This window comes from Artemia franciscana, unplaced genomic scaffold, assembly GCF_032884065.1.
Source record: "Artemia franciscana unplaced genomic scaffold, ASM3288406v1 PGA_scaffold_23, whole genome shotgun sequence".
NCBI classification, from domain to species: Eukaryota; Metazoa; Arthropoda; class Branchiopoda; order Anostraca; family Artemiidae; genus Artemia; species Artemia franciscana.
Window position 1 is genome coordinate 3,180,430 of NW_027062649.1, and position 26,976 is coordinate 3,207,405.

Here is a 26,976-nt window from a genome sequence, read left to right on the forward strand (position 1 = left end):
ATTATTTATTATTATTATACTAATGATAAAAATTATTGTTAACAGTAATAATTTTTAATTAATAAAAATAATACTCAGAAAGGTATTAACCGAGGGGTTACCCACTCTCAAACATTATGTACACCAGGTGGCGTGTGCTGAACAAGGCGGAACTATGTCAAGCATGACGATGTGTGCCAAATCTGGAAAAAATTTGTGCGGTTAATCATCATATCAAATTACTAATTCATATTATACCTTCAATGAGTTAGTTAATATTTAGTAGAATCTGATGAGCTGGTATTATAGTCTAAAAACAGAACCATTTATAAAACTATTATTATTCCATATTTATCAGATTATTGATTAAACACTGGAATACTAAACACTGCTAAGTCTACGATCGTTATACTCGTATTTTAGCTAAAACGGCGTTATTCCATCGTCATAGTAGTGATATTTTATCTTTTTTTCTCTCTCTCTTTCGTCGTCCAATTTTTAACTAATAATGCTGATTAATTATTATTTATTATTGTTATATTAATAATAAAAATTATTATTAACAGTAATAATATTTGACTAATAATAATAATTCTCATGAAGGTATTAACCGAGGGGTTACCGACTCTCAAACATTATGTACACTAGGTGACGTGTGCTAAACAAGGCGGAACTATGTCAAGCATGACGATGTGTGCCAAATCTGGAAAAAAGTTGTGCGGTTAATCATCATATCAAATTACGAATTCATATTGTACCTTCAATGAGTTAGTTAATATTTAGTAGAATCTGATGAGCTAGTATTATAGTCTAAAAACAGAACCCTTTATAAAACTATTATTATTTCATATTTACCAGATTATTGATTAAACAATGGAATACTAAACACTGCTAAGTCTACGATCGCTATGCTCGTATTTTAGCTAAAACGGGATTATTCCATCAAAAAGGCTACCTGTGAAACGGGTATTATTATGCGGCACACATGGCGTTCTGAGATGTACTCCAAGTGGCTGGAAGTCGGTACCCATTAGTATTAACCGAAAGGGAAGTGCCAAAAAAAAAATTATTAAAAGATCAACTTAGTCAATCAGTTAGGCTGTTTCCTGAAGATATTCGACAAGAAAAAAATACTCTATGAATGCGTTTATTGGCAGTTATGCTTAATAACGTTACTGATGACGCGTAATATTAGCAGTCAGGTTAAAATCGTTTCTAAAGTAAAAAAAGTACTTTGAATTGGGACAATCATTTTGGAAGAACACTTTTTAGCATGATTCATTGCAAAGAACAAATGTAAATTTTTGAAAATAGGCTTTTCCTAGATAACTTCACAAATTTAAACTTTTTCCTTTTTTCACACAGTAATGGGAAGAAAAGGACTACGCGTTCATTTGATCCAGGAAATCAGCGAAACGATCATTTCCTTCCAAAGAGGTAATTTGTAAAATTGTGTATTGCGTCCTGTTCAATTAAGATGCTGTGAATAACATCATTTATACTACTTTTCGCCTACTTCTCTAGGCTATTTGTTTCATTCTTTTATTTGTTTTTAACCAATTTTTATTGTACGACTATCTTACAAGTGCTTTGCATATTATCTTACGCTGTTTTAGCATGCCCTACTTTTTCTTGTTGTGAAACAACTAATGTGTTGAAAAATATAATACTGTGCAAATTCAGATCTCTAACAATAGTTTATTTTCCTTATTTATCTTTTTTGTTGCTATGCAACTTATTTTTCTTGCTTATGCTTTACCTGTTATTTTAAGTTGCTTATAATGTGGCTTCATGTACTTTCGGAATTGAGCTTTTATTCTTAAAATACATATAAAATTAAAATTGAATAAAGTTATATAAAACCAGAAAATACGTTGGGAGAGAGGGGGGAGCTAAGACCCAAAAAGGTTTTAGATAGGGGGGAGGAGAAAGAGCTTTTCGACTTAGAAACTTTTCAGCTCTGTTAGACTATGCGTTTTCATTCGTGTTTGTTCCTCTCTTCAACATGAAATTTGTTCTGAGAGATGGAGGGGATCGGAAAAAAAAATTGTTTTATTTTCCTTTTTTTTCAATTTTCAGAAGAACGTTATATAATTTCATTCCCGTGTCCAAGTTTCAAACTTAAATTACTTTTTCGGAATTTAACCATCCGCATAGTGCGTGTTCCGATATCCTCATTCTCTGCCCTCGACCGTGATTGCTATGAGAGGTTGGGGACAAATAACCTAATTTTGATTGCTCGTGGATTCTTTCATTGGTGTGTGAACCTTGGAATTAAATTGTTTGCCTTTTTTACACTCGATCAAAAGAAGTTAGATTTTTGAATAGTTGCCCATCTTTTTGAAGCTAATAAGTCATTGCAAATTTTAATTTAATTCTTAAATCGATAGAATTAAGCAAAAGCTGTCTTAGATACAGAGTTGTTTCAGCTAAGCAATTTTTCTGATAAGAAAAACAGGCCGACCCCCCGAGAGTGTAGTTAGGGGACGCGAAGCTATATTCTCGAGAGCCGAAGGTTTGGTCGAGTGGCGCTAGGCGATTTGATGTGATTTCCCTGCTTTTGGATTTGGTTAAGAAACGGAATACCAATAGAGGGCTTGGCATAATTTTGCTGTTTATGAATCGTTCCTTTGTCAGCTTTGACTTGACTTCTTTGTGACTTTCTAAATCTCAAGTTAGTTTTTTAATTTCAAATTCGTAGACCTTTCCATAAATTCTCGAATGCCTTTACAATTTACGCTAATTTTTAAGAAGAAGCATAATTTGTTGTGCAGTTAAGTTTAAAAACCAAATTATGTTATCTCTAATTGAAAATATGACTGCTTTAATGGAAGTCCAGTATCATTTGAAATTTTTCAAGTCTTTCCCAGCTTAATTTCACATACAAATTATGCTTTATCTTGCATTCGATGGAAAATTGGTGAAAGGATCTAATTTAGCTCTTTCTTAGAGGCAAGAGAGAGCTAAAGCCATCCTGGCTGAGTTGTTGGCGCGCTGGCGTGGGAATTCTTTGTCCAAGGGGCACGGGTTCAATCCCAGTTGTGACCAGTTATTTAGTTTGGGACGGGGGATAGTGGCGTGACTCTGTAACCTCAGCCAGAGTCGACCCTTAAGGGTCTTGTGCCGTCTTACTTACTTACTTTTTTTTCTCTTCTTTTTCCTGCTTTTTCCTCAGCAAATCTGGTTGAATCAATCGTTGCATTGTCAAATGCATGTACAAATATAATGAATATTGTACTCACGACTTTGCAAATTATCCTGCAATTTCTTGACTCTAAAGCGTATTACGCACTATATTCCCTTCGTGCAATCCTCTATAGTATCAAGGCCAGTGAGAATGAAATCTGATTGTTTGAATTAATTGAGTTAAAACTTATGCGATTATATGCATCTTAACAAATAAGAAAAATATAGTAAATCAACTTGAAAGGAAAAGACCTCCATATGCAGTTATGTAGTTTTGGTAGTTGTGGGCGCCAAGTTTAAAAAAAAGACATGGGTGAAATACATCAAAATAAAAAAAAAATAAAAGTAAATGACACAAATTTTTTTAGAAATTTTAGCACACCTTCGAAGGTGTACTTGTCTTTGGGTATCAACAGATTATTAATATTTAACTAATTGTCTAATTTACTAATTATAGAATCTAAATTATTTATTTTGTTAGTAATTTAAATTATTGAATATTTAATTTAAATTAATAAATCAAATTATTAGAAATATTAACTAATTACAAATGTGACTAATTAGTTTGGCTTATTTATTTTCACGGTTCAACTTGGCAACAGTGACGGAAAAATTGTATTGCGCTTAAAATTTTGTAATTTTGAAACTATCAGTGTAAAATCTAAGAAAACCGTGGTTTTGGGTATGAATAAGCTAAAGGTGGATCTAGGGCGAAAAGCTGTTTTTATTTTAATGTCTTTAGTAATTTAATTTCTCTCTTAGAGAATTCTAAATACCTATGAATTTGTCAGTATTTCGGCTTCTCAGAAGAATATACGAAAGATTTTAGTAGATAAGCCATATTTTATTTAGATTTGAGCAAAATGTGGGTATCTTAAATGTGTGTGATAGACGAATTAACTAAAATTATTGTTGCAAAAATTTTACTGTTTCTTGAAAAGTATGTGACGGGTTTGATCTAAAGGCTGGAACACACGTCACTTAAAAGGTAAACTTTACACCGAATTAACAAGCATAGACTTCCGCGCAAAGGCTACCTATTCCGTGAGATTATTCTAAAAGTAAATTTGTTTTTGCTTTGGGTCAGTAATATGCAAGCATATTAGTAATAAAACTCCTGTAAACATTATATTTTACGCAAATGGGCTGGGTCCCAAACAGCACCCTTTCTCCTCCCCGATCCTGTGCACATGCCCGCTTAAGCATATTTTAAAGCTTTAGAGGTTGCGACTCTTTGAAGTTTTCAAGACTTTCACTTTAGAGATCTTATAATTGGAGGAAGTAATTTAAGTGCTTATAAGTTTTGCATTAAGTACGTTTCGATCTTTGGCAAGTATTGAGCACGCAACTTAGTGTTGCCTCTTTGCGTCAGTAAATATTCTATTTAGATAAAAAAAAAAAAAAAAAAAAAAAAAAAAAAAAAAAAAAAAAAAAAAAAAAAAAAAAAAAAAAAAAAAAAAAAAAAAAAAACTAGAAAAGGTTTTTGTAAACAAAAAAAAAATTTGTATTTATGTAAACTGCTACTGACTTAGGACTATAGCTGTATATATGTTTTTTTTATGTAAGGATTTTTGTTTTATTTTCCTTATTCTCTATTAATTTTTAATAGATTAATTAATTTGTCTTATTACATTCTATTAATTCACCTTTTAATCTATTGATCTATTAATTTATAGTTAATTTAAATAACCTATATGATTAATATAATTTACATTAATTGATTAATTTATCTATATAGATTAAATTAATTTATCCAGCAGTAATCTATTAATTTACTTATTATTAATGGAATTTGTTTTGTTTCGTTTTTTTCTGCTCGTTGGGCTGTGCTCAATTAGAGAATTCTTGCCATGGAATAGAAACACTTCTACACATGCACTTTTGGTGTCTGAAACATCGTAGAAAAACCTCCTTATCCTGCTATTTTTCCCCCTCTGGAATGTCATTTTTCTTTATTTCTTTGTTTACAGAATCAGTGCTGGTATACTAATTTACATAAGAGTAATAAAAGTACTTAATATTTAAACAGATAAACTTACTGAAAGTTGTTCTTTTCCTTACAAATTGTTTATCTGGTACAATTTAAGAGATAGAATAAGAGATTCTAATCCACTTTAATTTATTTGTCTTTTGATGTATTTCTAGTTCCTGCTGTAGCCAAGGAACGATTAGTGCAAATTACTGGTCCAGGGGAGGAGAATATTGAGTAAGTTTTTCTTTTTCTTATCATTAATATTGCTAATTCCTTTTTTATAGTGTTTCTAAATTTGGTCATTTGATTCTCTATTGTTGTTGGCTAAATTAATGTGTGTTTATGCATATATATATATATATATATATATATATATATATATATATATATATATATATATATATATATATATATATATATATATATATATATATATATATATATATATATATATATATATATATATATATATATATATATATATATATATATATATATATATATATATATATATATATATATATATATATATATATATACAAAGGAATCGGTCTGATTGACTCCTAAAATAAATAAATTATTAATTGTTTTGTGGCCCAAATTTTTTTTTTTTTTAAAGGGAGTTTCCTAACAAAGTTTCAGTGACTTATTTACTTCCTATGTGGTAGGTGATACTGGGAAATAGGGATGTAGGGAGTTATAAAGGGGGGGGGGGGTGAATCTTTCTAGCTCAAAGACTACATCTGTTATTAACAACCCATTGTAGCAACAAGCCACCTTAGACCAATACAGGGGCTCAAGCTCCTTGTCCACCCTAATTTGTTCAAAGATTTACTCTCTACTCCCTTCAGTTAACTGCAAATTTCATTTAAATCCTTTCTCGTGGACTTTTCTTTACCCTATTGTGGAAGATCTGTCTTTTGTTTGCCCCAAGATGTATTGGCTAAAATCACGACTTTTTTCGACTTATCATCCATAAAAGATTACCTGTTTATCTTAATCTTTCTCTCATATTTTTTCTCTCGTCTTGATCTTTCTCTCATACTAAGAACTCATTGTAGCACCAAACCGGCTTAGACCATTACAGGGGCTTGCTTGGCTAAAATACAGGGGCTTGCCGGATGGACTGGCTGAAATCTTTCTCTCATCATAGCGCTAGAAAATGGAATCGAGCCACATTTTCAGTGTACCTTCTTGTTTGAATACAAGTTTGAAGACTGAAGTTGCCAAATGGCAAAGAGCTTCCACGCTAGTTTTTTGCTCTCCTGTGAAACTTTGAAGATGTAAGATATTATTTTTGGGGAGATTTGCTTGTTGTTCATGAATCTTGTAGGCTAGTTTGTAAATTAAAAAATTACTAATGTTAATGAAACTATCTTTATATATATATATATGAAAAACCTCCAGTGAAAGACTAATTCAGGCTCTTTACTAAATATACCTAAAAAAAAGTGCCCCTTTACCTCAGCAACCACTGGGAAACTAAAAATATTTTGAAACAAGGAACTTGATGAACAAAGGTTAATATTTTTAATCACACAAAAAATATTTGAAATATTGTTATCTAAACTTGGGATATGAATCATATAGGCTACAGCTTTTATCCCATTCCAATAGGTATCCACAAATAAGGAAGATGGTAAGAGAGATAAGATAATATTTATTTTCAAAAGACTATCACAAGCTCTATAGAGCCGAATTCGCTTTATATGTCAGTAAAAGCTAAGAAAAAAAAAATCAAAACAGTGCATTAAGTCAAACACTTAAAATTAAAAGGAATTAAAAAAGCGAAATCATCAGAGATAAAGGGCAAATCAGTAAACTTAACAATTAAATTACAAAAACATTGCAGTAAATCAAAAAAGAATAAAACGGCAATAGAGGAAAAGGGGAATTTGGCAAGTACATAATCACGAATTATTATTAAGGTGTTCCAGAATAAAGGGTATTAAACTTTTACGAAACCTTTCTGTAACAGCATGGATCGGAGAGTAAGTTGGGATTGCTAAGGAGGCTGACCGGGGGAGTCGGAGTCTAATGGGATTGTGAAAATCAGGGAGTAAGTCCTCAGTACGGGGATTGGAAATGACTGATTTAGCGAAAAGCAGGCAAATTTTTTCCCTCCTTTCTTTTAAGGTGGTAATGCGCGCAGCTTTAAGGAGGAAGGAGTATGGAATTTTGCCTTCTTTGTAAATGATCCTGAGCGAACGCTTTTGGACCGACTCGATTTTGTCACTAAGTTCATTTGAAAGTTGCGAATGCCAGACTGGACATGCATATTCCAATAACGGCCTGATAAAGGATAAGTAAACACGTAGGGAATGTATCTTAGGACAGTTAAATTTGTTTAGCAGCTTAAAAATGGATAGTGAAACATTTGGTTGTATAACAATGTTGGAAACATGTGTGTCCCACTTAAGATCATTAGAAATTGTGGCACCAAGAAGCTTAACATTTTTCACTAGCATTTCGCTTGGGATCGGGTCGCAAAATGCAGGAGTAGTTTTCAAGAAGTTGATCGTCATTATCTGTGATTTAGTGGGATTTACTTTCATTTAGATTCTTAGATTCATCTGAACATTGGTTTAGGATTTCAGCGGGGTCACTTTTAATATTCCTGTGACATACTTCAAGGATCGACAAGTCATCCACATATTTCCATCTTTGGGGGAATTCCTTGCCAATTTCGTTAATCATGACAAGAAATAATAGTGGTCCCAATTAGGTTCCTTGAGGTATTCCACAGTACCTAGGCAGGGGGTTAGAGAAGGTATTTTTGCATTTTTACAACTTGTGATCTGTCTGAAAGGAACGATATAACAATATTTACTAAAAGGGGGTCAATTTCAAAGTTATCATGTAGTAAACGAATTAGAATAGTGTGGTCAACTAAGTCAAACGCTTTTTGAAAATCGACTAAAACCAGGTTTAGCCAAAAATTTGTTTTCTCTAGTTCACTTAGGATCGTGTGAATCAAGTGTACAAGGTAATGGGTGGTGGAGGTTCTTCTTAAATTACCAAACTGTCGGATGTCAATGCGTGGTATAATTTTAATTTGAGGGGGGAAACAGAAATCTTGGAAAACGCTTAAAGTGGAGAGATCGGGATGAAAGTTGATGGGAAGAATAAGCCCATGTTATAGATACATGATTGACATAATTTGAACTTATCTGTTCACTTTGGAGGAGCTAAGGGGTGTTGATTTGGAAAAATTAAAAAAAGTCGAGGAATTTTTAACTTCAGAACGGGTAACCGGATCTTAATTAAATTTGATATTTAGAAGGAACTCATGTGTCAGAGCTCTTATTTCAAATCCTGACCAGATCTGTTGACATTGGGGGGAGTCGGAGGGGAAAACCGGAAATCTTGGACAACGCTTAGAGTAGAGAAATCGGGATGAAACTTGGTGGGTAGAATAAGCAAATTTCGTAGATACGTGATTAACGTAACCGTACTGGATCCACCCTCTTTGGGGGTTAGGGTGGGGTTCAGTGCTTTGGCGATTTTGGTGCTTCTGGACGTGCTAAGACGATGGAAATTGGTAGGCTTGTCCGGGAGCTGCTCAAACTGACTTGATAAAGTAATTTTTTCCTATCAAAGCATCTGGGGGGCTGAAGGGAGAGGAAAAAGTAGAAAAAATGAGGTATTTGTTACTTATGAGTGGGTGATCGGATCTTAATGAATTTTGATACTTAGAAGGGCCTCGTGACTCAGAAATCTTATTTTAAATCCCGACCGGCATTAAGCCTCAGATTTTCCTTTTAAATCAATCTATTGATTCTTAGAATTTTGCTAGAGCTCATACCATATGAGCTCTTGGCTCTAGGCTCGTCCGGCCTCGTCACAAGTGCTATGTGAGCTCTTAGCTCTTGTTTTGATGTCAAAATCCTTTCGTATATTCTAGTATCCTTCTTGTATTTTGGGAATCCATAAACAAAGAGTTGTGCTGAGCCCAGACGTTGGTTGAAATATTTTTCATGTCTAAATCAGCATTTGAAAAAAAAAGAAATTTTTCTTTTTTTAGTAAAAGAGTAATAAAAAAGCCCTACTTATTTAGATGCACCTAGGAAATAGTAGTATAATTAGTAAAGATGTACTGCAGGGATGACGATTTTGTTTATTTTTTATTTAATTTTGTTAAATTTTAATTTATTCAGTTTTATTTAATCCATGCCAGATTCGCGAAAGAATTGATTGCTGATGTTATTCGTCGAAACGCTTCGCCTGTACGAACTGAAGGTATTTGGCACCAGATGCGAGCAGACTCTTCCTCGAGCGTCAGTAGCTCTGGACTTGATGACAATCTGGTATCTGGCCATAAAAGTAAGACACGGTTTTCTCTTTTTTTTTAAATCTATTGTTATAGTTTTCCTTGTTTTTTTACTTGTTTCGAGATCTTTCACCAACGATATTAAGACTTGGCCAATCTCATTCTTGCCGAATCTGAAGTATCTGAAAATGAAATTTGAATTGACTGTTTTCTATAGTGGATATTACTTTGTTGAAAAGCGAAGTGGGTTCTATGTATTATTATCAATTTTTTTTCAAGGCACTTCGTATAGTGGAAACTTCGTAGGGGCTCATTCGATCGGAATTGAAGAGTTCTATTACCTTTTTTGTCAAAAATTACTGGAGGGCAAAGATCCCTTCCACCCCCACCTCTACGTCCCTTATTCCCTCAAAGACAACTGATAAAAACTTTGAAACACGATAGCCATTTTGTTCAGCATAGTTGAAAGGCCAAATGACTATGTCTCTGACAATGACAACCTCCCTCCCCATTCTACAGCCCTTAGGGCAGAGATTGTCAGTTTGATTATTTTTTGTTGTTTCTAGTTTTTTAGTAGTGTAGTTTTAGTAGTTTCGGGGGTGCAAATGATAAAATAACAGATTTAAGGCTCTAGTATCTTATATTAGCAAGTTATTGGGGATTATAGAAACTTCGGAGGGGGCTCAATCGATCGGAACTGAAATGTTTTAGTTCCCTTTTTGTCAAAAATGACTGGAGGGCAAGGAGCCCTTCCATTCCACCCCCACGTCCCTTATTATCTCAAAGACAACCGATAAAAACTTTTGAAACACGATAGTCATTTTATTCAGCATAGTTGAAAGGTCCAATGACTATGCCTCTGACAATGACACCCCCCCCCCCCCCCTAAAGCCATTTGGGCAGAGATTGTCAGTTCATAGAAACGGAGTTTTCTTTTTTTTGTGTGTGTTTTATGTCACTTTTTTGTTGTTTCTAGTTTTTTTAAAGTGTAGTTTTTAGTAGTTTTGGGGGTGCAAATGATGAAATAACATATTGAAGGCTCTAGTACCTTATATTAACATGTTATTGTGGAAACTTTGGAGGGGGCTCATTCGATCGGAACTGAAAAGTTCTTTTTGTCAAAAATGACTGGAGGCAAAGTACTCCTTCCACCCAAACCTCCACGTCCCTTATTCCCTCAAAGACTATTAATTAAAGAATACATGTTTAAAACATGCTCAAACTTAACAACAAATATTCCAAACAAGGGATAAGGAAACTGTTGAGCCATAACTACTTGGAGCCGACAGAAAAATTTTTTATCAATAAAATTCCCAGTATCAAAGTGATTTTGTTGTCAGTGGAGTTCAGGTATTCTTTAATTAATATTCTCTTGTTATTATTATTTTTTTAAACATGTTTTCTTTGATGTTTTCTCCATGTTACCTGATATATTAATTTGGGTAAAGTCATTATAAATAAGTTTTTTCCAAAACATTACGTTTTGAAGAACCTCGTAACTCAGATTTCTTATTTTAAATCTCAACCGGATCAAGCGTAATTGGGGGGGGGGGGCAGTTGGGGGGGAACCGGAAATCTTAAAAAATACTTAAAGCGGTGAGATCAGGACGAAACTGAATGGGAAGAATAAAAACCTGTCTAAGATACGTGACTGATATAACCGGATCTGCTCTCTTTGGGGTAGTCGGGCGGGGGGGGGGGTTAATTGTGAAAAATAAAAAAAGAGGTATTTTTAACTTACGAACGGGTGATCGGATCTCAATGAAATTTGATATTTAGAAGGATATCGTGTCTCAAAGCTCTTATTTTAAGTTGCGACCGGATCTGGTAACATTGGGGGGAGTTTGGGGTGGGGGAACCTAAAATGATGGAAAACGCTTTGATTGGAGGGATCGGGATGAAACTTGGTGGGAAAATAAGCAGAAGTCTTAGATACGTGATTTACATAATAGGAACGGATCCGCTCTATTGGGGGGGGGGGGTTAATTCTGAAAAAATTGAAAAAATGACGTATTTTCAACTTACGAAGGAGTGATCAGATCTTAATGAAATTTCATATTTAGAAGGACCTCGTTACTCAGATATCTTATTTTAGATCTCAACCGGATCCAGTGTAATTGGGGGGGGGGCAGTTGGGGGGTACCGGAAATCTTTGAAAATACTTAAAGCGGTGAGATCAGGATGAAACTAGATTGGAACAATAAAAACCTGTCTAAGATACGTGACTGACATAACCGGACCGGATCTCCTCTCTTTGTTGGAGTTGGTGGGAGGGGTAATTTTGAAAATTGATGTATTTGACCAGATCTTAATGAAATTTGATATTTAGAAGGATCTTGTGCTTTAAAGCTCTAATTTTAAATTCCGACCAGATCCTGTGACATTGGGGGGATTGGAGGGGGAAACCAAAATTCTTGGAAAACGTGATAATTGGGGTGTTCATGTCTTACGAATAGGTGATCGGATTTTAATGAAATTTGATATTTAGAAGAAATTTATGTCTCAGAGCTCTTATTTCAAATCCCGACCAGATCTTTTGACATTGGGGGGAGTTGGAGGGGGAAATCTTGGAAAACACTTTGAGTGGAGGAATCGGGATGAAGCTTGGTGGATAGAATATGCAAATGTCCTTGATACGTGATTGACGGAACCGTACTGGATTGGCTCTCCAGTACGTCCCTTATTCCACGTCCCATATTCCCTCAAAGACAACCGATAACAACTTTGAAACATGGTAGCCATTTTGTTCAGCATAGTTGAAAGGATCAATGACTATGCCACTGATAATCCCCTACAGCCCTTAGGGTAGAGATCGTCAGTTCATAAAAACGGAGTTTTATCTTTCGGTGTTTTTTACTATTTTTTTGTTGTTTCTAGTTTTTTAATGGTGTAGTTTTTAGTAGTTTGGGGGGTGCAAACCATGAAATAACAGATTTAAGACTCTCCTTCTCAAAAATAGCAGCGCTTAAGAAAAGAAATTGTTCAGTAAGAAATATTGGTTGTATACATAATGGAAGCAATACATAATTTGGTAGCATAGATGAAGATAATAAGTGATGATGATAACCTTATTTCTGCCGTTTAACAAAAGCTGTTTGTTAACGATTATGTTTCCGCGAGCTAACAGAATATTATTCGGTAAAATTGTTGGATAATTTCTCTAGCAAATCGAGTCATTCTTGGTTGGAGTCTTAGCAAAACAAAAACAAAAATAAGAACAGCCGAAAGAGTTCCTCTGTTGGTCGGGTTCCCATTGCTTCGCCTGTTGATCGGGTTGGTCAGGTCGCTTCAAGGTGAAAAGGTGTAGTTAGAGATTCCCTACTCTATTTCGTACTCAACCTTTGAGCTGAAAAATTACTGCTTACAAGTGCATTATTGTCATGAATTTTTCATGTTTAAGAAAAATGTTAAAAAAAATTTATAATAACCAGAAAATATTAATTAAAGAATACATGTTTAAAACATGCTCAAACTTAACAACAAATATTCCAAACAAGGGATAAGGAAACTGTTGAGCCATAACAACTTGGAGCCGACAGAAAAAATTTTGATCAATAAAATTCCCAGTATCAAAGTGATTTTGTTGTCAGTGGAGTTCAGGTATTCTTTAATTAATATTCTCTTGTTATTATTATTTTTTTAAACATGTTTTCTTTGATGTTTTCTCCATGTTACCTGATATATTAATTTGGGTAAAGTCATTATAAATAAGTTTTATCCAAAACATTACAATGCTGAATATTAGAACTCAACTATTAGTCTTAAAGTTCAATTATTATTCTTTAAATAGTAAAGAATGTTTGTCTTAAAGTATTTTTTACCCTGATAACAAAAACAAGTCTCTGAAAATGTCGAATAAAACATAACAAAGATTATTTCGCTATACCACACTGTTTTGTTAAATTTTTATGGCACTTGGTATTAACCAAGTGACATATAGCAATCGCAAATTATGTCGGTCTGTCGGTCCCGGCTTTGCTACTTTAGGCACTTCCAGGTAAGCTAGGACGATAAATTTGGCAGGCGTATCAGGGACCGGACGAGATTAAATTAGAAATAGTCGTTTTCCCGATTTGACCATTTGGGGGGAGTGGAGGGCCCGTTAATTCGGAAAAAATAGAAAAATTGAAGTATTTTTAACTTACGAACGGTTGATCAGATCTCAATGAAATTTGATGTTTGGAAGGATATCGTGTCTCAGAGCTGTTATTTTAACCAACTGGATCTGGTGATATTGGGGGGGGGAGTTGGGAGGGGGAAACCTAAAATCTTGGAAAACACTTAGAGTGGAGGGATCGGGATGAAACTTGGTGGGAAAACTAAACACAAGTCCTAGATACATGATTGACATAACCGAAACGGATCTGCTCTCTTTGGGGTAGTTGGGGGGGGGGGGGGTAATTAAGAAAAATTAAAAAAAGAGGTATTTTTAACTTACGAACGGGTGATCGGATCTCAATGAAATTTGATATTTAGAAGGAAATCATGTCTCAGAGCTCTTATTTTAAATCCCGACCAGATCTGGTGACATTGGGGGGGGGGGGGGTTGGGAGGGGGAAACCTTAAACTTGGAAAACACTTAGAGTGGAGGGATCGGGATGAAACTTTGTGGGAAAGATAAGCACAAGTCCTAGATACATGATTGACATAACCGGAACGGATCCGCTCTCTTTGGGGTAGTTGGGGGGGGGGGGGTTTAATTCTGAAAAAATAAAAAAATTCGGTATTTTTAACTTACGAAAGGGTGATCGGATCTCAATGAAATTTGATATTTAGAAGGATATCGTGTCTCAAAGCTCTTATTTTAAGTTCCAACCGGATCTGGTGACATTGGAAGGAGTTTGGGATGGGGGAACCTAAAATGATGGAAAACGTTTAGATTGGAGGGATCGGGATGAAACTTGTTGGGAAAATAAGCAGAAGTCTTAGATACGTGATTTACATAATTGGAACGGATCCGCTCTATTGGGGGGGGGGGGTTAATTCTGAAAAATTAGAAAAAAAGACGTATTTTCAACTTACGAAGAAGTGATCGGATCTTCATGAAACTTTATATTTAGAAGAACCTCTTAACTCAGATTTCTTATTTTGAATCTCACCTGGATCCAGCGTAATTGGGGGGGGGGCAGTTGGGGGGGAACCGGAAGTCTTAAAAATACTTAAAACGGTGAGATCAGGACGAAACTGGATGGGAAGAATAAAAACTTGTCTAAGATACGTGACTGATATAACCGGACCGGATCTGCTCTCTTTGGGGTAGTTGGGGGGGGGGTAATTGTGAAAAACTAAAAAAAGAGGTATTTTTAACTGACGAACGGGTGATCGGATCTCAATGAAATTTGATATTTAGAAGGATATCGTGTCTCAAAGCTCTTATTTCAAGTTGCGACCGGATCTGGCAACATTGGGGGGAGTTTGGGGTGGGGGAACCTAAAATGATGGAAAACGCTTAGATTGGAGGGATCGGGATGAAACTTGGTGGGAAAATAAGCAGAAGTCTTAGATACGTGATTTACATAATTGGAACGGATCCGCTCTATTGGGGGGGGGGTTAATTCTGAAAAATTTGAAAAAATGACGTATTTTCAACTTACGAAGGAGTGATCAGATCTTAATGAAATTTCATATTTAGAAGGACCTCGTTACTCAGATATCTTATTTTAGATCTCAACCGGATCCAGTGTAATTGGGGGGGGGGGCAGTTGGGGGGGTCCCGGAGATCTTTGAAAATACTTAAAGCGGTGAGATCAGGATGAAACTAGATTGGAAGAATAAAAACCTGTCTAAGATACGTGACTGACATAACCGGACCGGATCTGCTCTCTTTGGTGGAGTTGGTGGGAGGGGTAATTTTGAAAATTGAGGTATTTGACCAGATCTTAATGAAATTTAATATTTAGAAGGATCTTGTGCTTTAAAGCTCTAATTTTAAATTCCGACCAGATCCTGTGACATTGGAGGGATTGGAGGGGGAAACCGAAATTCTTGGAAAACGTGATAATTGTGGTATTTTTGTCTTACGAATAGGTGATCGGATCTTAATGAAATTTGATATTTAGAAGAAATTTATGTCTCAGAGATCTTATTTCAAATCCCGACCAGATCTTTTGACATTGGGGGGAGTTGGAGGGGGAAATCTTGGGAAACACTTTTAGTGGAGGAATCGGGATGAAGCTTGGTGGATAGAATATGCAAATGTCCTTGATACGTGATTGACGGAACCGTACTGGATTGGCTCTCTTTGGGGGAGTTGCGGGGAGGGGTTCAGTGATTTGGCGAGTTTGATGCTTCTGGACGTGCTAGGACGATGAAAATTGGTAGGTGTGTCAGGGAGCTGCACAAATTGACTTGATAAAGTGGTTTTCCCAGATTCGACCATCGGGTTGGCTAAAGGGAGAGGAAAAATTAGAAAAAATTAGGTATTTATAACATACGAGTGGGTGATCGGATCTTAATGAATTTTGATATTTATTAGGACATCGTGACTCAGAGCTCTTATTTTAAATCCTGACCGGCATTAAGCCTCTTATTTTCCTTTTAAATCAATCTATTGATTCATAGAATTATGTTAGAGCTCATATCATATGATCTCTTGGCTCTTAGCTCTTCATGCCTCGTCACAAGTGCCATATGAGCTCTTAGCTCTTGTTTATACTGTATTGTACTCTACCGTTTTTGTTGTGACACACTACAGCTTACAAATCTGTTATTGTCATGAATTTTCATGAATAAGGTGACCCTCTTAGCTAATGCATTAAAGTACACAGAGACCTATTAGACTATTTTATATATTTTCAATTGATTAAATTACTGTCGACTATATCCGAAATATTAAAACTATATCCGATATATTAAAACTGTCGACTATATCCGAAAAAACGTGTAAAAACTTGAGACTATATAAACTTGTAAGCAAATCAGTTCCAATCTTACTATGCTTCAAAAACCGTACATCATACATAATAGATATAGAGTGACTGTAGAAATGAAAAAAAGAAAAAATAGGAAGAATAGAAATAATTAAATGGCTATAAATTAATAACAGAAAATTAGGTGTATTAAAATGAAACCTTTGCATGCGACAAAAACAACGAAACAGAAAGAAAATTAAGAAAAAGACAAAACGAAAGAGTGCTTATCAGCCACTGAATAAAACTAAAGACAAAACAGATATTTTTTATAGGCCTCCGCTGTCTTGTCTTCAATGCAAAAGAAAAAAATAACCTTTTGAAGTAACGGACACTTAAGCAAAATAAAAAAAATGAATGAAGAAGATAAACAAAAATTAACGACCATTCAAAAATTGAATTGGCCATATTTTCTTCTCCTGATGATCAATATAGCCTGTGTACTGAATCGATTCGCATTAAGATGATTAATTGATCTTTTTCAAATAGTTCGTGGTAATGAACTGTAAGTAAGGAGCGACCCAGCTCAACAGTTGCCAAAACTCTAAAAAGCGGAATTTTGATACCAAATAGATACATCAAAATAATTGGATTTTTATGCTGATTTTAAATATATAAGTTTCGTCAAGTTTAGTCCTAATCATCAAAAGTTACTAGACTGGGAAAATTTGCCTGATTTAAAAAAAAGGGGGGAAATACCTCCTAAAATTCATAGAATCTTAATGAAAATCCCATCATCAGAGTCAGCATATCAAAGAACTCTACTGTAGGGGTTTCAAGCTTCTATCTTTTAAAATATGAAATTTGGTACTTTTTTTTAGAAGAAATCCTTGTTTATTTGTGTGTTTATTTGTTTCTTTGTTGTTGTTTTTCAAGGGTGATCGTTTCGACCCCGTGGGCCTAGAGCACCGGAAGAGGGCTCACTCTAACGGAAATTAAAAGTTTTAGTGCCTATTTTAATTTACTAAAAAATAGGAGGGCAACTAGGCCTCCTCTGTGGCCACTTTTTCCCAATCGTCGATCAAAATTCTGAGATTGTTATTTTGTTCAGTATAGTTAAAAGGTCTAATAACTATGTCTTTGAAGATCAAATGACCCCCCGCAACCCCAGGGGAAAGGTATTTAAGTTATAAAATTTGCCCATTGCCTACGAATAGTATTTGTTATAGGGAAGTGTGTAATTTTTGGATAGGGAGGGAAGGACCAATTTTTTGCTGGGGGACTTTGCATTGGGAGAATTTTCCAGGGGAAATTGTATTCTTGGAAATTTGCCAGAATTCCTGTACGAAATTTCTTTTTATGTCTTGCTTTCTCTTTACTGACTCAAATTTACGTGTGGTGGTCTTAAGGGTAGTTGTCCGGGATAAATTTTCACCACGATTGACTTTTTTAAAGGATATTTCCGTGGGGAGAGGGATTTTTCCATGGAGGTGGAGCGTTTTTAAAAAATGACCAGGAATTAAATTTAAAAAACAAGTTTTTCCAACTGAAAGTAAAAGTAATATTAAAACTTAAAGCGAACAGAAATTATTACGTATACGGGCGGGGGAGAGCGTGTTCCCATCTTAACATTTCGCTCTTTGTGCCAAAATTTAAACTTTTTTCCAATTCTTTAAAAACGACTCCTGAGACACAAGGGTCGTTTAATTAGAACAATAAGTATTTTTCTAAAGCCGAAACGCTTTAGCGTGAAGGTGTTGAGGAGGGGGCAACTCCTCTTGAATACGTAATAATTAGTGTTCGTTTTAACTTGTCATATTACTCCTCACTTTCAGTTGGAAAAACTTGTTTTTTTATTTAATTTTTAAATAAGAAAGAATGTGAAGTGAATCTCTTTTATGGAATTATTATTAATTGGACTTTGTCCTTTTCTTAATTATTTATAACCGTTCTTTATTTTTTGTGATACATCATGTATAGCTAGTTTAGTTTCAGAAAGTATTTAAATCCTTTGCTCTGACCATAGAACAAATATATATATTTTTTTTTATCTTTTTTTGTGTGTGTGTTTCTTTACTTGGGACTTACTCTACTTGTTTTTCAAGCGTTCATTTATCATGCAAGGATTTTAAGAAACACATTAGTTCAATTATCTCTACAAAAAGCTTTTGAAATTTAATTTATATCCTATTCCGATATTCGGACCACAACATAAAAAGTTTATTTTTATTTTATTTTTGTTGTTTAATGGAAGCTGGGTTTTTAAAAAATGGAAAGAATTGCTGGTAGGAAGGGTTGGTGCGACCAAGAGTCGGGTTAGTGTAAGATTTTTCCCCCTTTTTCATTCTCTTTCTTATTTTTCCCCTTACTTTATGATATAATATATGTAAGGGGTGATGGACACCGAACAAGCGAAAGCTTGACGTCTTTTTTAATAATATGCCTTGTCTTTAATCAAAATCTAATCTACCTAGTTATACTTGTAATTTTGTCTTGCTCCCCTCAATATTGTAAGTTTGTTAATTGTTTAACTCTTCAAGTTTAGAGTAAATGCTAGAATTGTTACAGTACGTTGTTATATGAAATTGACAATATACTTAACTTTATGGTTGGTTGAAGATTAATTATCATTAATTAATTCATTAATTTTATATAATTAATCTACTATAATATAATTGTAGGTAAACGCGCTTCTTATGATCACTCTGGCATGGAGTACAGGTACACTGCCACATTTGGAGGGGAGTCAGTAAAAATCGTGGGGAAAGATTTCGAAATGGATCAGGTATTTATGGCTATTTTCTTAATTTTTTTTAGTTTAATATCTATATATTTATTATGCATATATATATATATATATATATATATATATATATATATATATATATATATATATATATATATATATATATATATATATGTAACAACACAAATATATATGCACTATCATATATATTTCTTTTATCAATAGTTGAATGTTTGTTGTGGGGTTCAGCGGATGTTCTTTATGGTATTTGATTTTTTTTTATGAAATATTGAAAAGAATCTATTGTTTTTTAGATAAGGTTAAACATTCTGATAGATTGTCGGGTCAACATTTGTTTTTCTGCCTCAGTTTTGTTGTTCACTCGAGGTAATCTTTCTTTTCCGGGGGGGGGGGTGACAATCAGAAGCTGTTTATATTTAATTTTTGGTTTGACTTTACTTCTTCTGCTTTTTCCCTCTTTGTTTTTATTTTGTTGGACCTTGTAGGTTACTTTAGTATTTTTTATAGTATTAAGGACATCAAAATAATATTTTTTTGACCTTCTCCATTTATCTTAGGTCTTTTTATACCAGAAAACTACGTTTTTCTATGATCTATCTTTTGGAGTTTCTAAATAACAAAATTTTCAGAGGCATTACCAAGTTTTCCTCATTGTTGCCACGTTGAAGCGTGAAAACAAATTAACAGATTAATTAGTTAAGTTTGACAACGGTTTTCACTCGTAAAAATTCAAACATTAACAACCTGTTGGTTTCCAAAGACAACTAAAATCTTTTTAATTTTTTTTAATTAGTCTGCAATTAATTCAAGGTTTATAAAAACCTTCAAAGGAAGTCTGCACCTTCTTAAACTGTTTTGTGTCATATTTTTTTACTTATTTGTTACGGATTTTCCGCTCAATTTTTTTTTATTATCATTATTATTATGTGGATTCTACTGCCACGAAAAACTGCGTAACTGTATCTGAAGACCTTTTTCATTAAAAATTGGACTCCCAATTTGTTCTTAAATTATAAAGATATATACGGTTATGTAGGATTCTACCTAAATATTTAAAAAACAACAACAAAAAAAACGCTGTTCTCTGTATTTAAAGTATTTGCCAACTCCCTAGATCCCCTATCCTGAGTTTCTTGAATTTTTTTTTTTTTTCATGCTTTATGTTTCTTTTAGTTTTTGTATTCACTGATTTATTTTTGTATTTGTTGTTATTTATGAACGCATATTTCCGCTTGAAAAAACCAAGAAATCAAAGAAGCCCGTAAAAGCCTATCTCTTCACTCTGCTGATATTTTATTGAACTTATTCTAATGTGCTGCCGTGCTATTTCAGCAAACACAATTTCCAAAATCCTCCCTCTTTTTCTCCACAAAAAGAATTCTAATTAAACGCTAATTAGCTTCGCTCGTAAAAATGTTTTGATTTTAACCAATTTCACTTCATTATAACAGAACACTTTAGTGTCTCAGAGCTCTTATTACGAATCCCGACCGGATCCGGTCACATTGGAGGGAGTTGGAGGGGGAAACTGGAAATCTTGGAAAACGCTTAGAGTGGAGAAATCGGGATGAAACTTGGTGGGACAAACGTTGCAATGCCGAACAAGAAGAGACTACAGGAACACTGTATTTGCAAGTTTATCTTTGTAATAATTGCCAATAAATAAAGAACAGCAAAATCGATAACTCTAGTACCGAGTCTAATTTTAGGTTCCGACCTCGTCATAGGTGCCATATAAGCTCTTGGCTCTTCTGACCTCGTCACGAGTGCCACATGAGCTCTTGTTTTTTTGGAGGGGATTCAAACCCAGTACCCTCCTCCCCCTGGGGTTGGCCTTGATATATATATATATATATATATATATATATATATATATATATATATATATATATATATATATATATATATATATATATATATATATATATATATATATATATATATATATATATATATGTTCTTAAAAATAGACCCTTATAATAAAAAAGCTATTGGGACAAATTGCTTTAAGACTACAGTTAACTTGAGATGTTACAGCTTGGATATGATTTTTGAGTTATTAGAATTTGTTTTATGCAATACTTATATAAGATTTGGTGGTCATTTGTACAAGCAAATTGTGAGAATTCCCATGGGGGGGGGGGGGGGAATGCCAGCCCATTTATAGCTGACTTGTTTTTAAGTCTCCTAGAATATAAATATATGATGGATAAGAATAATCCAAATGATTTAAAACATGTTTTGTCAAATAATAAAAGATATTTAGATTATATTTTGGTCTTAAATTGTAAGGATTTCGTTGATATTTCTAAAAATATATATCCATCAGAGCTTACTCTTGAACCTAGTCATGGTGCTGGTCATGAAGATCATTTCTTAGATTTAAATATTAATATTTCTGATAATAATAAATTAAGTTTTAAAATGTATAATAAAACGGATGATTTCGAAGTGATTAGTTTCCCATTCCCTGAAAGTAATATACACTCAAATATCACATTTTCGGCGTTTTTCTCATAGTTACTTCGTTATGCAAGGATTTGTAGTAATTATATTGATTTTAAAAATAGATGTAAAATCTTCAGCCAAAAATAGATATTTAGAGGTTTTTCTGCAAATAAATTAACTTGGCATTTTAAAAAATTTAGTTTTCATTATAACGAACTTTTAAATAAATACCAAAAGAGTTATCTGGTAATACTTAAGGAAATTTTCGGCTAATTTCGGAGGTTCGCGAAAAGATGATGCAGTGCCGTTTATTTTGAATTGTGTTTCTAATTGAGCGGAATTTTTAAAAAATAGCCACATGGTAAAGATGAATTCTATAATTGTTTAGTTCATTCAGGTTTTTTGCAAGAGGAATATATTAACAGGATAGGTTTGTTTTGGTGTTTACTCAACACGAATTGAAGACCTTTTCTAAAGCATTGGGTATTCGTCATAACCAAAGAATTAAATTAGAATTAACAAGAGTATTGAGGGTACAATGACATAACTAAAGTCGCAATGTCTCTTAAATAACTCCGAATCGTCGCTATTAAGTTTAGAGATTATAAATGACGATCTTACATTTCCAAGATAATTGCTAAACACGATTTTCTGAATTGTTCTCAAAGGGAGGATAGACATTTAAAACCTCCCCCGCACCGTGTCCATATCAAACAATGGGCATACCGAGTATCATTTTTTTCTTCATCGATGTGATTTACGCTTAGCGTTATTTTCTACTGCTTCTGATGCGAGCAAAGCCCTTGTTTTCTCCAGGTCTCTATGTTCTTTAGTTGTCTGTAAAATACTCCTAGCAATCAAATAAATTTCCATGGCTGAAAAAAGTTTTCCCATTGTTTGATAATCTGATTTGGCAACCTTCCAACTGTCATCCCCCATTATCTTTATTGGCATGTCCTGAAAACTCCTGCTTTGATTGTGGCCTAGTTTTGTAATCCCTTTTTTTACTTGGCGTCTTGCCAGAATTAGTCTGTGCTTCCCTTAATGTCTGAACTGTCAATAACATGCTGCATGGAAGTAAAATGTTTGTCCACTTTAGTTCATTTCCGTTGATCTAGAAGTTATTTTTGGTTTGGAATTATTTTAGCTATTCAACAATATAACTATTTTTTTTTTTTTGTTTTTTTTTTTCTTATCAATTAAACCGTAAGTACATACAATCCTTGATCTTGGCGTCCTTATAATTAATCTTCCTTCTTGTTTTCACAGCATGCCACAGGGCATCACTTCTTATCAGATTGTATTTGCAATCCTAATTGTCTTTCCTAGACATGGTGACGTCAATTCACGGAAATGTAGGGGGGGGGGGGAATTGTATTTTCTTAAATCGATGGGAGACATTCTTGTGTTGTTATTGTTTTTTTTACTTATTTCAATTAAAATAATAATCCAGGGCTTTCAACAAAAATACCAAAAATATCATTTTTCATAATTTATCCTCATAAGCCTCCCTCTTTTCATACAAGAAGCCTCTGGAAATGGCAATAAAATCTGAAAAAAGGGAAAGAAAAATTGGCTGATTGGGAAATAAAACCTAACAAGCAATATCTAAAAACTTTTCTGTTATAGCACGCTATAAATGGCGCTTTGTTTTCTAAACATATCAATGTTTAAGCTAGGTTGTAAGTGCAGGTGAATCTTGCTTTGGTATCTTGTTTTGCTTCGCCCTCTGAAAAAAACATATTGGCAAATCTTCGGTTTGTTTTCTGTTTTGCGTCAGAGTTGAGAAATTCGTTTCTGTAACCTGCAAAATCGTGTGTAAATGGCAAAGAACTATATGTTTCAGCTTATTCCACTACTTTCGAAAGACTTCAGTGCATTAGATCAAATTCGATACATATATATGAAGTGATCTATTTTAGGAATTATTTTTCAGTCAGAAACGACAGCCAGAATTCTGATAGTGACTTCACATGCCCCCTTTCCTTTCATGAAATAGAGAGTAAAATCTATTCTCGCCGTGCCTTGGCCGTTTCCCTTGTGATAAAGACCATCAAAGTGATTCATATAAACGGGGGAAGGACTCAATCTGGATATACTCCTGACTGCATATAAAAACCTACAACTAACCTCATGTCATGCCCGCACGCACCTGTTTTTTAAGGTATGGTGGGGTGGGACAAGAATAAAAATCCAAATTTTACTCATAATTTCAATAAGAAGTGTCCACAAATTCGGGAAAATTTAGGATTTCGGGGGGGGGGAGGGTGACGCCAGTGGAATCCCAAAGAAAGTCGGCTACCCGAAATCTGGTTGTCAAAGCGAAATTCAATTCCTCTTGTAAATATTCAACTTTTTTTCCTTTTTTTGAATTTCATCTTAAATTGAAAATATGTTGGAAATTGGTTGAAACTTGTTAAAGAAATGAAAATTTTCCTCATTTTAAAGCAAGTTTAGACATCCTGAAGAAAAAGCCTAATAATCATGATCGATGAATTAAACTGTCATTGATATTGGCATGATATTGCTTATCGCAAAATTGCATATTTCACGGGGAGCACGTCTATAATTCATTTGTAGAAATGTACTATTGTAAAGACAGGTAAACAAATCAGTTTTTTATTTCACAAAAATTCCCTAAATAAATTTTAGTGAATTTTGCTTTCGATAGCATATACTAACCAAAACTCCCTTAGGGACGCCGTGCGGTCATTTTACAAAATTTAGTTTCTTGTAACGGAACTTATTTTGATTTACTTTCGCTTCTTTTCTTTCATTTTTTATTCCACTTTGTTTTCATTTTTAGTGGGAAGCCTTTACCATTCCTGAGCTGGAAACATTTCTACGAATTCTGGAAAGAGAGGAAACAGAGTACAGAAATCAAATCCTGCGAAAGTACAAAAATGTCCGAGATCAAATGCTGCTTCTAGATGAAAACAGAAATAACAATTGTAGCATCCTGTCATCTAAGAAACTTGTTAGCTCAAGCTCATCCGAATCAGAAGAAGAAGATTATTTGACAATGAAACGAAACAAAACACTGCCTCTGATGCAGAAATATGATAAAGATCGTTTTGCTGATGCTAATGACTGTGATAGTGATTCAGATACAAAATTGAAGCCTAGTTCTAGTAAAAGTATTTTTTAAAATGGGAAATTGTCCAAAATTCTGGTGTGGCTGTTTCTTCTTCTTTTTTATCTTGTTTTTTTCGCATTCGTTGCGTCAGTTTTTCCTTTTTTGGATTTTATGTTAGAATGGCTAGTAAAAATTATTTTTCATGATATTGGATTTGTATTGTTTGTTTTTTTCCTAGAGAGAGAGATATGAAAAAACAAAAATTTCAACTTATTGTGAAAATTTATTATAGAATGAAGGTGTTAAATGACAAATTTTTTTGTGCTTATTCAGTAAAATAAACGCTTTACCGTTGCTATAAGCATAAACGCAATAAAATAATGATAATATAACCGTTAAAATAACTCAAAATCAACTACACGTAAACGAGTGGTAAATGTTCCAATGTCAGCATTTTATTTATTGAAAGAAACGTCAGAATAATCTGTTAAACCGTTTCAGTATCTGTGACAAGTTTACTGTCAGACATTGTGATCTAAACTATTTCCTTTTATCAGTTGTTCTATTTGTCCATTATCGGTGGCTTTTGTCCCCGCCTCTCTTACTATTTTGCTCCACCCTAACCACCATGTTTAATGGCAATTTGCCGTTATCATCAAGGAAGGCAAGCTGTGTATGTAAACAGTTTAGAAAAGCCGTGAAGGTTGAGTATAGCCGTTCATCAAGGGCTTAGTCAGAGGTGTCTTCTCTTGTATGGGTGCTACAGCTCATTCTGGCACTATTCTGGTATCAACAGGGTGTTATGAGCTCCCGTAGCAAGCGGTATCCGTTTTCAATAAAATGACTTAAACTTGTCTAGTGAAGAGGAATTAGTGACCAGGGTGAAAATAATTCCTTAGAAAGAAGAAATACGTCTGGCTTTTGACAGGAGGTCTGGTCCGAGATTGATGTTTACAGCCAATAAGTTCGGGTGAGAATATATTCCCAGAAAACGTACTTTGACAATGTTTTTTATTGCGATCTTGATAAGTGGATGCGCTGGGATTGATCATGCGGGTAGCAGACTACGACTTTCCTCAGAAGATAGCATATGCACCTCATTTATAATTGAAATATTGATATATATTCTATTATTAATCATCGTATTGACATATATTACAATATGTCCATTACTGACATCTCCTACTATTTAAAATTGACATATTATTAAATATGTTCTATTGTTAAATTAAAACTTGCTTTGAAAAGTTTATTCAAACTAAATTAAAAAAAATTAAATGTTTTATTGTTAAATATGTTCTCCAAATTTTATGAAATTAAAATTAAGCTTGTTTTACACTTTTTTTTACTTTTGCTGGCTAATGTTACAATGTTCGCTCTCAACACGTGTGCCAACAATGTCTTATCAGCTTACTATACTTTTTGAATTTTGTATTATAAATTGCTTGTGAGAACCACACACTGAATGTAGTAATTTCAAATTTGGTTAGTTTTTGTGAATACACAAATTAGGATCATATTTTATAATCTCTTAATATTCGCTTTAACGGAATGTCTTTGAATAAACTAATATTTTAATAATTGCCCGTAATGGGGACAAAAACAACCCTCCCCTCTTCTCTCTGAAAAAAAGTCAAAGATTAAATAATAATGTCGGAAATTAAGCAGAAAATTTAAAAGCCAAATTTAACTATCTGTTTCGAAATTTGTCTGTCGCCAGAAAAAAATAAGCGCTGTCGCTTTGAGAAAAATATTTAACGATAATATTTTATGATTTTTTTCATGAATAATAATTTTTAACTTTAGACATTCGGATTGTTTCGGAACCAAGAGTTTCCGCGAGAAAATTGTTTTTTCCAGTTAAGACCATACTGTATATTAGTTGTGAAATTTATTGTACAAACGATTTGACTAATTATGTCTGCACTAGTCTGTAAATGTTTTAAACTATTTAGTCGTTCAGAGCTTGACTATTGACTATTTAGTCGTTCAAAACTCTTTAGTCTTTCAATCCTTGTCACATTTAGAATCTCTAATGAATCTGTTCTTGCCATTGTGTGTTTTCCATGGTTATCAATTTAACAAAATTCTATAGCCAAGACCATGCCGGTTATTTTTAATAGTAATTCTGTACCTTTTAAGATGGTTTATTTTTCATCTGTAAAATTGTATATAATCGCTTTTCTATTGAAAATTTCTTGGTATACTCGGGATTTCTAATGATTTTTTTTTTTTTTTGCATGGAGCTGCATATCTTCCACGGTCACGAAAATAGCTTATTTTTTTATCTCTGACCACACTCATTTGTTTCTAATTTTCAAACTTAGATATAGTCATTATGCTCCTAAAATCGCCCTGTTACAGTCAGAATGGCTATTAAATGACTTTTCTTCTTTTTTCCATGGTTATTTATTTTCCATGGTTTCCCAA

At 33.8% G+C, this 26,976-nt stretch overlaps 2 protein-coding genes across 3 annotated transcripts in view; one reads left to right on the forward strand and one right to left on the reverse strand.

Moving 5' to 3' along the window:
• Positions 1-24,752, forward strand: part of LOC136041494 (eukaryotic translation initiation factor 4E-binding protein Mextli-like) — a 47,252-nt gene extending 22,500 nt beyond the window's left edge. For both annotated transcript variants that reach the window (XM_065726190.1, XM_065726189.1), the window contains exons 6-10: positions 1,345-1,416; positions 5,311-5,371; positions 9,315-9,460; positions 18,937-19,040; positions 24,277-24,752. In XM_065726190.1, coding sequence (XP_065582262.1) covers positions 1,345-1,416; positions 5,311-5,371; positions 9,315-9,460; positions 18,937-19,040; positions 24,277-24,618 — 725 coding nt within the window. In that variant the 3' untranslated portion in view covers positions 24,619-24,752. The remainder of the gene's footprint in view (positions 1-1,344; positions 1,417-5,310; positions 5,372-9,314; positions 9,461-18,936; positions 19,041-24,276) is intronic.
• The window catches only part of LOC136041519 (exosome complex component RRP46-like), a gene marked incomplete at its 5' end in the record, with an annotated part of 363,665 nt that overhangs the window by 47,546 nt on the left and 289,143 nt on the right, over positions 1-26,976 (reverse strand). The gene's annotated exons all lie outside the window — the stretch shown is intronic.